This window comes from Chiloscyllium punctatum, chromosome 18 (assembly GCF_047496795.1).
Source record: "Chiloscyllium punctatum isolate Juve2018m chromosome 18, sChiPun1.3, whole genome shotgun sequence".
Classification (NCBI taxonomy): Eukaryota; Metazoa; Chordata; class Chondrichthyes; order Orectolobiformes; family Hemiscylliidae; genus Chiloscyllium; species Chiloscyllium punctatum.
In genome coordinates, this window is record NC_092756.1 from 96,378,350 (window position 1) to 96,393,025 (window position 14,676).

The window sequence follows — 14,676 nt, forward strand, 5'->3', positions numbered from 1 at the left end:
CTTCCACCCCAGTCCAAACATTTTCTCCATGTCCCACCTCATTAGGCAGAGGAGGATGGGTGAATCTTTAGAATTCTCTGCCCTAGGGTTTAGGAGGCTCATTGTTGAATACGTGAAGGCACAAGCAAAGAAATCAAAGGTCATCTTGATTGGACGGGAATTTGAAACACCAACAGATCGCCCGTGATAGAACTGGTTTGAAGGGCAGAGTGGCCTCCACCTGCTCCGATTTTCCAACCCCAGAGTTTTGCAAACTTTTTACCCCCTCTGTGACCCCACTCTGAGGGTCTAACAATGTCACAGCCCCCCTTGTGAGGGGCTGAGAGGACATCAGTGTACAGCTGATAAACTCAGTCAGAATCCCACAGTGCCCACTGTCTATCTCTCAGGCCCTAAAACGCGAGCATGCAAGCCCACTTTGTGAAGTGGTCCTCTAACCTCTCCATCCGTCTCATGATTTTTAGATGGGACTTGAATCTTGATCACCTATCTCCGAGGCAGGGACACTACCATTGCACCACAGGAATCTTCCTATCTCAAGATTTTAAAGACCTCCATCAGTCGGCTCATGGTGGGTACTTAAATTGGGTTTAATATTGACTTAACTCTTTGTGTTAAACCTGCGTAGAGAGAGAGAGAGAGAGAGGTCAACAAGGTGCCTATTGGGACTGTGACTGCAGTTCAATGAATGAGATGCCTCATTTCACGCTGCCTTGGAGAATGATTGCAGATCTCTTTCCCTCTCTCTCTCTCTGCATTACTGGTTTGTGGAGTTTGGAAACCTGCTACCCTTCTCCGTTCACTCCAGTTCCGAAAACTGCTTGCGCTGTGATTATTAATCGGTAGAATTGCTACCGCTGCTAAATTCTTGCCGCAGCCTCTAATTCTGCAACAGCGCAGTCCTGACCCCTGCCGGCCCGCGCTGGAATTTAAATGCGTCTTTTGTTCCTTAAAACAATCTCTACATCTGCAATTGCAGGTCTATTTTGCTCTCTGTATCTTTTTATAACATCTATTTTATTTTGACCCAGCTCAGATTTTTGCTCCTTCCTTTGTTTCAGCCTTCTTCTGTTATCGTTCATCTCTCCCAGCCCCCTTTCAATTCATTTATACATCTCTATTTCCTATATTTATCTAATTTATCTCCTTTGCCACTTTGAATCCATCCCTTTTACTCTATTGGGTTGCATATTTTAATGCTTCACATCTCTCTAATTGAAAAGGGGAAAAGTTTTAATTCAACCTTCTAATTCCTATCTGGTCCTCTCAGAACATGCAATCTCTCTCTCAGAACATGATCTCTCTCTTTCTCTCAGAACATGCCATCTCTCTCTCTCAGAACATGATCTCTCTCTTTCTCTCAGAACATGCCATCTCTCTCTCAGAACATGATCTCTCTCTCTCAGAACATGCAATCTCTCTATCAGAACATGCAATCTCTCTCTCAGAACATGCAATCTCTCTCTCAGAACATGATCTCTCTCTCTCTCAGAACATGCCATCTCTCTCTCAGAACATGCAATCTCTCTCAGAACATGATCTCTCTCTCTCAGAACATGCAATCTCTCTATCAGAACATGTAATCTCTCTCTCAGAACATGATCTCTCTCTCTCTCTCAGAACATGCCATCTCTCTCAGAACATGCCATCTCTCTCTCAGAACATGCAATCTCTCTCTCAGAACATCTCTCTCTCTCTCTCAGAACATGCCATCTCTCTCTCAGAACATGTAATCTCTCTCTCAGAACATGCAATCTCTCTCAGAACATGATCTCTCTCTCTCTCTCTCAGAACATGCCATCTCTCTATCAGAACATTAAATCTCTCTCAGAACATGATCTCTCTCTTTCTCTCAGAACATGCAATCTCTCTATCAGAACATTAAATCTCTCTCAGAACATGATCTCTCTCTTTCTCTCAGAACATGCAATCTCTCTATCAGAACATTAAATCTCTCTCTCAGAACATGATCTCTCTCTCTCTCTCAGAACATGCAATTTCTCTCTCTCTCTGAGAACATGCAATCTCTCAGAACATCCATTCTCTCTCAGAACATGCAATTTCTCTCTCTCTCTCTCTCTCTCTCTCTCTAAGAACATGTATTCTCTCTCTGAGAACATGATCTCTCACTCTATCTCGGAACATGCAATCTCTCTCAAACCATAATCTCTCCTTCAGAACATGCAGTTTCCTCTCTTTGACAAACCATGCCATCTCTCTCTCTATGCATTCTTCTCTCTCTTTCTCTCGCTTATTCAGAATGTTCAGACTCTGTTTTCTCTCTCAAATCCCTATTCGCAATTTCCTCTCATCTTCTCCCTTCCACTCAGAATCCCCCAAATCCAGTGCCTTGAAGCAAAGGGCCAGACATTCATTATTTTTTTTCAGAAACACAGGCTGTGAATCAACTCAATTTAAGGGGAGAGTGGGGGTTGGGGAATAACACACACACACAAGCATTACCCGTGCCGCTTTGGATGAGTAGGGGTCCTCGAACAGAGCCCAGACCTTGGGCTGGAGTTTCTTCCACCAGCCCAGTTTCCTGTTCGAGTCCTCCTGCAAGCACAGTCTCTTGAGATCTCCGTCTTCCTCATCGTCAGGTTCCGGGGTCTCGAAGCTGTCCAGTGCCTCCTCCGCGTCTCGGTGCTGTCTGTAGTTCATCCAGCAGCATGCCTCCACATCCGTCTCGTCGATTCCCCAGAAGGCCAACTCTTCCTCAAACAGAGGGCCGCACACATCCGCCGGGCAATGTAGCTTGCCCGTCCTGTAATAATTCAGCACATAGGCAAACACCGAGGGGTGACGGTCAAAAAAGAACTCGTCCGTCTTGGGATTATAGTCAAAGTTGCTAAAAGCGTCCGGCTCTGTTAACCAAGACAGCCTGGTCCCAGGCAAAGTCTTCAGGGTGCTTCTGTAAGTTTCATGCCTGATGCCTCCAACATTGATGACAATCTTGTCGCTTTCCTCGTTCTTGCCCATCTCTGCTTTCAAACATGACTTGGAAGGAGGTTTATTCCCTGACTTTCTCCCACGAAAAGACGACACGCAAACTGAACTGATCATATGGGAAGGATTTTTGCCTGGGTGACAGATTTTTTTTCTTCTTCTTCAAAAGCACGTGTTCGCTCTTCAAATCAGGATGCAGCTGGAGTCAGGTGTCTCTCGTCATTGCTTTCTCTCCCTCTCTCTCTCTCTCTCTCCTCCACTCTCCTTTTCTCTTTCCTTCTCTCACTTCTGTTGAGACGAAGGTTGTAGATGGGAAAAGGAGTCGGTGCTGCAGCCCGAGGTTTGAATCCAACAGGGAAGAGAGAGAGAGAGAGAGGAGGAAACGGAATATCTGTCCCCCCCCAACAAAAAAAAAGATGCCCAATTGATTTCCAAAGCAAAAAAAGTTTCTGTCAACCTTCTCTCCTCTTTGGAAACCTGCAACAAACAAACACGGATGGAAAGATGAATTTAGTTTCAAGTGTTTGTGAAACATTTATTGCAAACTGTATTTTGACTAGGGGGGGTAAACCCCTTAAGTATGTCATACAGATAAAGACAAGGTGGGCTATTAAGTGCATTCACTGGGACAGGTAAGAGGCTGCAAAGATTTTTATTCTTAGAAGTAATGTTTTGATGTAAGCAATTAACTAGGAACCGGAGGATCGAGGGTCTCACCTCACCTTACTGAAGAAATAAGAGATTTTTTTAAAAGTCTTTGTATGTTTTTGTCTCTATATATTATCCAGGAAAAGATGGACTGGAAGCAAGAATAGAATTTCATATTGCGCTATTCCCCGCGTCAGCATCTTAAATCTGCAAAGCTAGTAGAGGATACAGCATTGCAGCAAAACAAAACTCTCAAATGTTTGAATTTTTGCACTTAGGTTCTAACAATTCAGTCCTGTGAACTTAGTATTAGTTAGATTGATTGGAATATTTCATAAAGGGTTGCACATCTTTTTTTTTAGTTTTTAGACATGCAAGCATGTTTTTAATATATCCACAGATTTTTAAAACCTTTTTAACTACCAGAATGCATTGAGCTGAACTGTTTTTTTTAAATAATAATTTAGCCAGAATTTTGTGTAAAATAGACTTGGACCATTTAGTTGAACAGACTCTGTATGGTATATATTTTGGGGATTTTAAGCAGGAGTAGATAATATTTGAGGGAAGCTTTCAGTCTGGGGACGTGGGCATTGGAGCATATATTTATTATATTGAGATTTTCTCTCTCCCTTCAAATTCAATGGAAATTTGAATTGTTTTTTTAAGAAATGGTATCAGCAATTTCTCATGTACAGTCAGTGAGCTTGCAGTGAAATCTACTGGAGTGAGAGCCTGTGTGCCTAAATGCTTGTGAAATTCAGTGTTAGTGTGAGATTTATTTCACTAAAGAGTATGATCTGTGTCTGAATGTGTCAGTGTTAATTTTATGTGTGCGTGTAAAAATGTGGATCTTAATTGAATTCAAGAGCAGTGAAGTAAGGAAGAGAATTTGAGAGGTTGAGGGCACCAATTTAAGGCTGAGATGAGGAGGAATATTTTGTCTCAGAGGGTTCGAGTCTTTGGAACTCCTTGTCACAGAGAACTGTGGAGGCAGAGGCCTCTTGTATATTTAAGGCTGAGACAGATTCTTAATCAGTCAGGGAATCAAAGGTTACAAGGGAAAGGGCAGGAAAGTGGACGTGAGGAATGTCGGACCAGCCGAGTAGCAGAGTCGGCCTGAGGGACTGAACAGCCTACCCATCTTCCAATACTGTATGGTTTTATGGTCTCTTGTGAGCCTGTCAGAATGTGGCACATAGGAGAGTGCGACCGTGAATGAATGGATTAGATTGCAGGTGCATAAGTGTGCATCTGTACAAACCTAGCTGTCAGCATTTCCCTCTGACTGTCTTGGAAGCATGTATGCCTGTGAATGTTCCTTGTGTCAATGTGTACATCTGTCTGCGTCTGAGCCTATATGTGTGTTTGAAGATGTGTGAAACAGTATGAAACACTACCTCGCAGTGTGTTGTTCCTGAGTATATCGGTTTATGTGCCAGGAAGTGTTGTTTCTGCAGATGTACGTATCTTGGTGCATGTGCTTCTGCAAATAACCGTGTGTGCGTGAGAGTGTGTATGTGTGTCTGACTGTCCATCTGTGTATGTGTGTGTGTGTATGTGTGAGAGTGTGTATGTGTGTCTGACTGTCCATCTGTGTATGAGTGTGTGTGTATGTGTGAGAGTGTGTATGTGTGTCTGACTGTCCATCTGTGTATGAGTGTGTGTGTATGTGTGAGAGTGTGTATGTGTGTCTGACTGTCCATCTGTGTATGAGTGTGTGTGTATGTGTGAGAGTGTGTATGTGTGTCTGACTGTCCATCTGTGTATGAGTGTGTGTGTGTTAGGACAATTGTGAATAAATGGTGGTGTTTAACTCTTTGCATATCTGTGTGTGCATAAGTAGCTGTATGAATATGTACATTTGTATTATGAGGAGAGTTTATACAGTTAAGGCTTATTTTCTCTCAAATTTAGAAGGTTAAGGGTTGATCTGATCAAAATCGTCAAGATATTAACAGGAAATGACAGGGTAGATAAACTATTTTCACTGGTTGGGGATTCTACACCTGGGAGCTGAGAATTAGGGTTAGACGATTAAGGAGAGATGTTAGGAAGCACTTCCATACAAAGGGTAGTTTGGAATTATCTTCCACAAATGGCAGCAGACACAGGATCAGATGTTAATTTTAACAGATAAATTTGTTAAGCAAAGATATTAAGAGATACAGGCCAAAGGCAGGTATAGTTAGGCCACAGATCAACTTATTGAATGGCAGAACAGACTCGAGAGGTTGAATGGCCCACTCCTGTTCCTGTGTTCCCATCCATATCTGTACGTACCAGGGATGTATGCATCTATATGTTTCTGAACATATATTTCTATAGCTATGTCTCATTCTGTCTAGCTGCTTGTTAGGATGTACGTGGTTAACTCAGAGGTAATTAATTAAACACGAAGCAACAGATAATTGGACTAGTAATCCTGAACCCCAGGCCAATGTTCTGAAAACATGGGTTCAAATCCTATCAGGGCAACTCGTGAAATTTGAATTCAATTAAAAAATCCAGAATAAAAAGTTAGCCTGTATGGCAGCCATATTTTACTCTCATTATAAATGATTCAGTTGAAGGAGAAAAATCTCCCATCCTTAGTCTGGTCTGGCCTACACGTGACTCCAGACCCACAGCAATGTGTTTAGTTCCTGTAAAAGCAAAATACTGTAGATGCTGGAATTCTGAAACCAACATAGAAATTGCTGGAGAAACTCAGCAGGTCTGACAGCATTTGTGGAGACCGAAACAGAATTAACTTTTTGGATCTGGTATGATGCTTCTTCAGAACTCAAGTTCAGTACCCAGGAAGGGGCACTGGTCTCAAAACATTAACTCTGATTCTCTCGCCACAGATGCTGCCAGACCTGCTGAGTTTGTCCAGCACTTTCTAATCCTAATCCCAAGAATGAATTTCACAAAGTGGGATGGAGCACAGTTGGCTGCTTGCTGAGGAACGTCTAAATCAGTCCTGTACATTAACACACTTGGATAAGGAAGATCTACTGATCAAGGATGCCACCAAGTTATAGGGACAGTGTGTCTGCCCAATCCATGCCAACCCTTCACTACAGGAGTGTACACCAGGCAGACAAAGAACAGTTCAGAAATTACAGCAACCATTTCACTGCACAGTTAATGTTTCTATTAGTCAATGAAGGAAATCAAGGCCAAACCTGGTGAAGCTAAAACAAAGGGCTAGGATAACTGGACTGGGATACACAGACAAAATTCAGTCTCTGTGTTAAAGACACACATTCTTCCCTCATTTTGATGTCTCTATTCTCTATTCGTGAGGATGCTGGTTAGCTCAGATGGCTGTATGACTGGTTAGTGACTGTAACAGTTTGAGTTCAATTCCTGTACCAGCTGAGGTTACCGTGAAGGGCTCTCCTCCTCAACCTCACCCTTAGGGCAAGGTATCACTCAGATTATACCACCACCAGTCATCTCTCTGTAATGAGAGAGCAGCCCTATTTTCTGACAACTTGACCTTTAATTATATTCTAGTGTTTACATTTATAATAGAAATGGCACTTCTAGTGGTGGGAAGTTGTAACTACAGTGTGCACCATGATTACATAGGACTGTTTCATTATAAACATGGGCTTGTGAATTTACAATGGGAGGAGCTAGCAGGGTGGCTGGCACACATTCAATGCAATGTTGTGGTGTGACACCCCTGAAAACAAGGTCACATTTGACCCTAAGGTCAAGTGGAGGTGAAGGCTGGGGAAGATTTAGGCAATGGGGGTCTAGATTAGAGTGATGCTGGAAAAGCACAGCAGGTCAGGCAGCACCCGAGGAGCAGGAAAATCAATGTTTCCGGCAAAAGCCATCCCTATTTTAACTGCATACATACTGTTCTTTTATCTGTATTGTGTATATTTACATATTATTCATTTTGACATTACAAATGTCCTTGTGTATATTTATAATATATATTTTCTATGTAAACTTGTCACACAGTAATTATACCCTCCCATCAGTGTGCTGCTGTGATGGCTGGGTGTAATATTGTGACCATTTTGTTTGGGCCATTTCCATGATAACAGGTAACAAAAGAATTTGTAAAAGTCGAAGAGAGGCAGGTGCAGGATGACTTCAGTTGATATAGAATTTTGTGGATGTATCCGAGATGGGGTGGTGGGGGCTCTTGTGACAGAGTGGTAATGTCCCTATCTCTGAGGAAGGCAAAGCAGTCCTGGTTCAAGTTCCACTTGCTGATGTGGAATAAGGTTAGCAAGAACAGTCTCCAACTGGAGAGAAATTCCTTCTCATAAATCTTGCTCAATGTTAATTTAACTCCAGTGCACAGTCAATCAATGACCAAACTCAATCTAATCTATGAAGCACAGGTCTAAGAATATAAATTATAGGGGCTTGAAGACATAAACTGCTTGTGTAAATGTTGCTGCCTTGGTTTAGATCTCTTTTTAACCCCTTCCTTGAGATTGACTCTTTATCATTTAATTTCCTATATCCAATTAGGAAGTCAGAAACCATCCCATATGAAAGGCATTCACAGCAGCAGAGGCAGGTGGACAGAAAGAGGGGTGGGTTCACGGAGAGGCAAAGATGGAGACAGATGTCACAGCAAAAGAAACTAGACCATGGGGCAGACGGGGAGACACAGTCTCTCATACAATGGGAACTCTCTATGTAAACTGGTCACGCTGTAGTTACGCCCTCCCACCCATGGCGGTGTTGCAGTTCCCTCACTGAATAGGGGTGCAGACTGGAGGGGGGAAATGAATTGATAAATGAGGCAGACACACAGAAGCACAGACTGATGCCTAAAAAGATGACAGAGAGATAGATGTAACTAGTGATGATGGAGAGTCAGCCAAACCAGTTGCACAGTGCAATCGCTTTGCTGCTCACTGAGTGTCGCTAAATGCATTCGCTTCAAGTGAAACCCCTGTGAATTTTGCAAAAAGCGAGTCAGCCAGTTACAGGGAGCAGGGAACCTAGCGTTTGGTCCTTTTTTTGGCAACGGATGTTACATACGGTCACATTAAAATACGGGATGCAGTGAGGGAGGGGAGGGTGGTGGTCTTTAGAGACGGTGCCTTGTAGAAACCTCCCCTCCCAAGTCTGCAAATACATTGACAAGATTTGGTGTTTGTGTGTGTATTTTTCTCTTCAAACGAGTAGCCATTCGGTACAATAAACGAATGGAAGCACTGTCTCCCCAACAGCAGATTTTTTTTTCAGAAAAGAGTTGAAACTGTGGCAGTGAAAGGGAGGTGATGGGGGTGATGGGGGTGGTGGGGGGGGGGGGTGCAATATCCTGTTTATAACTGTGCAAAAGGAAACTGTCACCCGCAATTTTAATGGCACCGATCGATGAGCGTTGCTGAAGAACGCAGTATCAATGGACCAGATGCCTCACTGACTTGATGCAATTTTGCTTGCAATGGGCTAAATCTCAAACATTACAAACAATTCCCGCGTCCAGCCCAGTTATATAATATTTTATCCCAACATTTAATTGTTTTTTTTTTCCGCTTGCATTTGCTCCCTTGCCCGCGGCGGGGTTCAGACCCAGTTACAAAATTGCTATTTTTGTTTTATTTTAAGAGATCCATCAAGGGTTCCGTAACATGGAAAGTACGAAAGGAAGCGATACTCACTTCACTGCAAGATCCCAGTCAAAATGTTGCTCCCTTGGTCTGTTGCAATCGCCAGTTCCACCGGAAAGTGACAAAAAAGATTGTCCTCGCTATTTTGGCTTCTCTGTGTCACACACTCTCTTACACACACACACATACAAACAGTCTCACTGACGCGCACTCACATTGGACTTAAAATGCCCAAGAAATAATTTCATATTCCGCCTTTTTTTTTTATCTAGACATGAAGGTACACATTTGCCCTGAACTCTTGCCGGCTGTTCTCTTTTTTTTAGATGTATCTTTAACACACAGCCATACCCACTCAAATATACTTTTTTCCCCTTCCCTTTCTGACTCACAGTGAGAGAGTGCTACACACTGTTCTGGTGTCTAGGGCTGCTCTCTCGCTTTTTTCCTCTATTCTGCGGCAGAGGTTTATTCATGACGTAACTCGGCACAGTTACCAGCCTCAGAGATGGATTTTTGCTCCAGGAACAGGTTGCTTCTGTTTTATCAATAGGAGCTCTCCCTCTCTATAACCGTGCATCTACTTTTGTTGTTGTTGTTGTTGTTGTTAAAGGATCTGCAGACTCCCCTTTTCATTTCTGTGTGTGTGTGTTTTGTTTTAATTGAAAAACTCCTCCACAAAGCAATGCAGTTTGTCCACAGTGGGGTGTAAAGAGAGGGTTGATTTAACCACATGGGCACCTGATTTGCAGAGAGACCAGGGTCCACCTTAGAGACTTCATTCAGACTCAAAAACAGAAATTGCTCAGCAGGTCTGGCTGGCATCTGTGGAGAGAAATCAGAGTTAACATTTCGGGTCAAGTGACCCTTCCTCACCCCCTTCATTCAGACTCCCCAGTGCGTGCACTGATCTGACTATGGTGGTGCTAGAAACGAGAGACGAGAGGGTTAATTTTAAACATTTGCATGTTAAAATTCATACGATGACAATCAATAATTCAGGTGGATACATGTGCTCTCTCTGTCACATCACTCAAGTGCCTTGTTTTATTGCAGATTCATTAGCCTCAGTCGTTCCTATTAGACCAGAAGAAATGAGAACAGGAGGAGGCCATTCAGCCCCTTGCACCTGTTCCATTGAATAGGATCATGGCTAATCTGACATTTCTCCCTTTCCCCATAATCCTTGATTCCCTGGCAGATCAAGAATCTATCGCTGTCAGCCTTAAATATACACAAGGACAGGGAAGGGTTTCAAGGGATAGGGACCAAATGGGACTGGGTCAGATTGGGATGTTTAGTTGGCATGGATGATGCGGACCAAAGGGTATGAATCTGTCTGTAATCTGTGACTCGGCCCCCCCCCCCCCCCCCCCCCCCTCCCCCTCAGTGCTCTCTGTGGCAAGGAGTTCCAAAGACTAACAATCCTCTGAGAGATGAAATTCCACCTCATCTCAGGCTTCAATTGGTGCCCCTTTATTCTGAGACTGTGCCCTCTGCTCCTGGACCACTCCTACCTACAGACGGGAGGAACGAAGAGGGCTATTCACTCTTGCATCCAATCAGTAACCTTACATCCACCCCCAACACCCCTCCCCAGCCCAGACTATTACACACAAACATCCTCCCCAAAAATCAAACTGCGATGCCTTCTGTCATTGAATTGCCTAAAGGAATGGGAGTGAGATATTGAAGTGAGTCTAATAGAAGTGGATACCAATCAGATTTTGCTCCTTCCTTGACAGAGAGAAAATTATGTTGAAAATATAATTGAATTGACCTGGATTATATATCCTTCCTCTATCCTTTGTAACATTACTAAGACACAGGAGGGATGCAGCAGCTAGTATCTCCGAGTTGCTAGAAGCAATAATGGTGACATCTGGAACACGATCAGTTCCTGAGGGCATCATCAGGGCAGGGCTTTGTGAAGACAATTCTCTTTCTACAGCCCCAAGCCAGGGGTGATGGGAGGGAAGGAGGGATTGTAATGCTGGCACACCAATTACAAAGCCCGCAGCCTCAAGGAAGGTGGGAAAAGTGAACAGTGTATGATAGACATACTCAGAATCAGTAGGGCACATTAGAAGGACATTCAGCCCATCACCTATCTACCAGTTCTTTGCACGAGCCCTTTTTTTAAATCAGCATGTTTAAGATGTAATGACACTCCTCTGGAGCAAGTGGGACTTGAACCCATATCTCCTGGCCCAGAAAGAGGGACACTACTATTGTGCCACAAGGGCAAACAATTGACTTTACGCCATTCTCCTGTCCATTCTTCCTTTTTCAAATAACAATCCAATTTCCTTTAGCTTATTTCAGTTGAACCCCCATCCCTAATCCCTCACATTCATTCAAACCAACTTTTGTCAGATTCTTTATTCTTTCATGGGGAGTGATGTGAGGAAAAAGGTTTCTCCAAACAGCGAGGAGGTAGAGTCTGGGATGCACTGCCTGGAAGTAATGATAGAGGCAGGTTCAAATATGGCATTGGTGATCCTTTGGATAGAAGTGGTGTATAGGGATATGGGAAAATGGCAAGGGATCAGTGAAATACAATGGGCTGAATGGCCTCCTTCTACACTGGAACAACACTGATTTGGTGAAATAGACCTCTCTGGCAAGTGCAGCCCATCTCTTGGACTGAGGAGCTTGTGAGGATTATTTAAGAGAAACCCACATTGTTGTGTTGGTCTGGAATCACATGTAGGCCAGACCAGGTAAGGACAGCAGATTTTCCTTTACCCTTGAAAGGAAACCACAATCGCAGCTACCGGCTTTTTAATCTGGATTTAATTGATCATTAAGTTCCAGTCACTTCTGCAGTGGGATTTGCACCTGGGCGTCCATTATGCCGGGACTCCTGGATTACATGCCCACTGAACCACCAGCTTCTCCAGTCACTGTTCACCAGCTGAGTCCATTTTCCTGCCTCCCAAAGTGACAAGGGAATGTTACAAGGGAACTCCTCTTTCTGAGGGTCCTGATGTAAAGTGTGGGTGAACTGTCTTTGAGCAGACCCCCATGGCCTGGCTAATTCCGGACTGTGAACAGGATGGGTGAGCATCACTCACTGCTTATCCTCAGCTGACATTTCATGTCATACTATCCAAGACGGAGGGGGGAGGGTCACTAGCTGATGGACAAGAGACCGTCGTGTTGTGGCAATATCAGGCTAATACTTTCTGAATGTGGGTGCACTCTCAAACTGGTGGAATTGAAATTCATAGAGTCACACAGCATGGAAGCAGACCCTTCGGTCCAACTCATCCATGCTGACCAGGTCTCCCAAACAAAACTAGCTTCATTTGTCTGTATTTGGCTCATATCCCTCCAAACTTTTCCTATCCACATACTTGGCCAAATGTCTTTTAAAGATCATAATTTTATTTTATTCATTTTGGCGTCACTGGCTGGGCCAGCATTTATTGCCCGTCCTTAGTTGCCCCTTGAGAGGGTGGGGGTGAGCTGCCTTCTTGAACCGCTGCAGTCCACCTGCTGTGGGTTGACCCATGAGGGAGGGAATTCCAGGATTTCCAGAACTTTACCTGCATCTACCACTCCCTCTGGCAGATCATTCCATACACGTTCCATCCTCTGTATGCAAACGTTGCTCTCAGTCCCTTTCCCCTCTAGTTTTGAACTCCCCTGTTCTAGGGAATTTAATAAGTAAGTTAGTCTCAGTTATGTTGAAAATGTAATCAATTGTTGTTAAAATTCCAACTCATTTCCTAATGCCCCTCAGGAAAGAAAATCTGATGCCCTTTCTTCATCGAAGAAGGCGATTTGGTTCAATGTGCTAGGACTGGCTTGTTAAATGAGCAGCATCACCTAGTGCCAATTTCCTACCTTTTCCCCAAACCCTTGCCCATTATTTCAATGCAAATAGCCATCCAAAGCCCCACTTGAATGTCCCAATTGCACCTGACTCCACCACATTCCACACTCTAACTGTGTGAAAATGTTCTTTCCTCACTTCACCCTTGCCCACAGTGCTTGAATTATTTTGTTTAGAAAGAGCTCCAGCTCATTTCAATGAGATGAGCAAGCTGGAGAGTCGTGGCTCATTCCCCCCGCCCCCCCCGCTCAAGTTCCAATTCCTGACCACTAGCACACAGGTCCATGGACCCAGCTCCCTACCCCAGTAACACCAGGGCTAGCCCCCTTAACTTGCATATCCCTAGACAGTATGGGCAATTTAAGCATGGCCAACCTACTTAGCCTGCATATCTTTAGACGGTGGGAGGAAACCCACACAGACACAGGGAAAATGTACAGGGTCCACACAGTCGCTTGAGGGTGGAATCGAACCCAGGTCCTCGCCACTGTGAGGCAGCAATGCTAACTACTGTGCCACCGTGCCACCCCTTGTGGGAGAGTAGAGGATCAGGGGGTATCATCTCAGAAAAGGAAGTTCATTTAAGTCAGAGATGAGGAGAAACAGTTTCTCTCAGAGGATAATGAATCTGTGGAATTCTTTACCACAGAGGACTATAGATGTTGGGATGTTAAGATGCTTAGATGGATAGATTTTTAATCAGGAAGGGTTATGGTGAAAAGGCAGGAAATTGAAGGTGATGGTTATGAGATAGCCAACATCTCTTTGAATGGTGAAGCAGACTTCGGCTCCAATATCCCACGGTCTTACAGAGTTAGAACTCCCTGGGGTAAGCTTTGAAGTGTAGTGCTACTGTTCTCCTCTTCTGCAGTACATAAGGGCCTGAAGGGGAAGAAAGCCTGAGGGCTGAACAAAGCCTGGGCCCCAAGGCTGACTAAATCCATTGTGTCTCAGTCAGAAAGTATCACCCGGTTGAACATCAGCTCAAGTTGTACAGTATAAAACGATAGAAATTCAAGTAAAATGACAAAATTTAAAGGCTTTTCACTTTCCAACACCCCCACCAACCATTGGAATCTAATCAAGGCAATTTGCTGCATTTGGGAAGAAAAAAGAAGAGTTGCATTTAGCAAGCACCTGCCTTAACCTCAGGACCTTCCAAAGTACTTCACAGCCAATGAAGTAGCTTACTGCAAAATACAGCAATTTATACACAGCAAGCTCCAATAAGCCACAGTGTGACAAGGAATGCTCCTCCTCAAATCAACATTCCTTTGACAGGGGTTAGGCGGGGCTCAGTTTAATCTCTCAGGTGAAAGACGGTGCCCCCAGTGGTGCAACCTAGATGGCCAGCCTAGTTCTCTGGATTGCAATCTGAATCTGTGACCATCTGACTCAGAAGTGAAAATACTACCCACTGAGCTGCAGATGGTAGTTTGCAGAATAATGGCTATCTGGACTGTACAGTTGCAGCTTGAAATCTAATCTTCCTGGGAGACTTGTGTGTATTTATATACATAAAATATAATGGTTACCTAAAAGATAGTTGTAGACTAGAATCTAATTAGGGGCTTGGGTGGTTTAAAAATAGAATGATGGATGTCTGGGAATGAGTTAGAGGTGGGAATTGTATTAAAGATTTAAGAAAGACACTATCTAAGG

General features: G+C 43.7%; 1 protein-coding gene across 3 annotated transcripts in view; it reads right to left on the bottom strand.

Annotated features, from left to right (window-relative positions):
- The window catches only part of LOC140489367 (voltage-gated potassium channel KCNC1-like), a 74,406-nt gene extending 64,781 nt beyond the window's left edge, over positions 1 to 9,625 (bottom strand). For 2 of the 3 annotated variants that reach the window (XM_072588851.1, XM_072588849.1), the window contains exons 1-2: positions 9,225 to 9,625; positions 2,464 to 3,423 (exon numbers count right to left, since the gene is read on the bottom strand). In XM_072588851.1, the coding sequence (XP_072444952.1) occupies positions 2,464 to 3,063 (600 nt within the window). In that variant the 5' untranslated portion in view covers positions 3,064 to 3,423; positions 9,225 to 9,625. The remainder of the gene's footprint in view (positions 1 to 2,463; positions 3,424 to 9,224) is intronic. The other variant, XM_072588850.1, reaches the window with a different exon arrangement.
- Between the last annotated feature and the right edge of the window lie 5,051 nt (positions 9,626 to 14,676).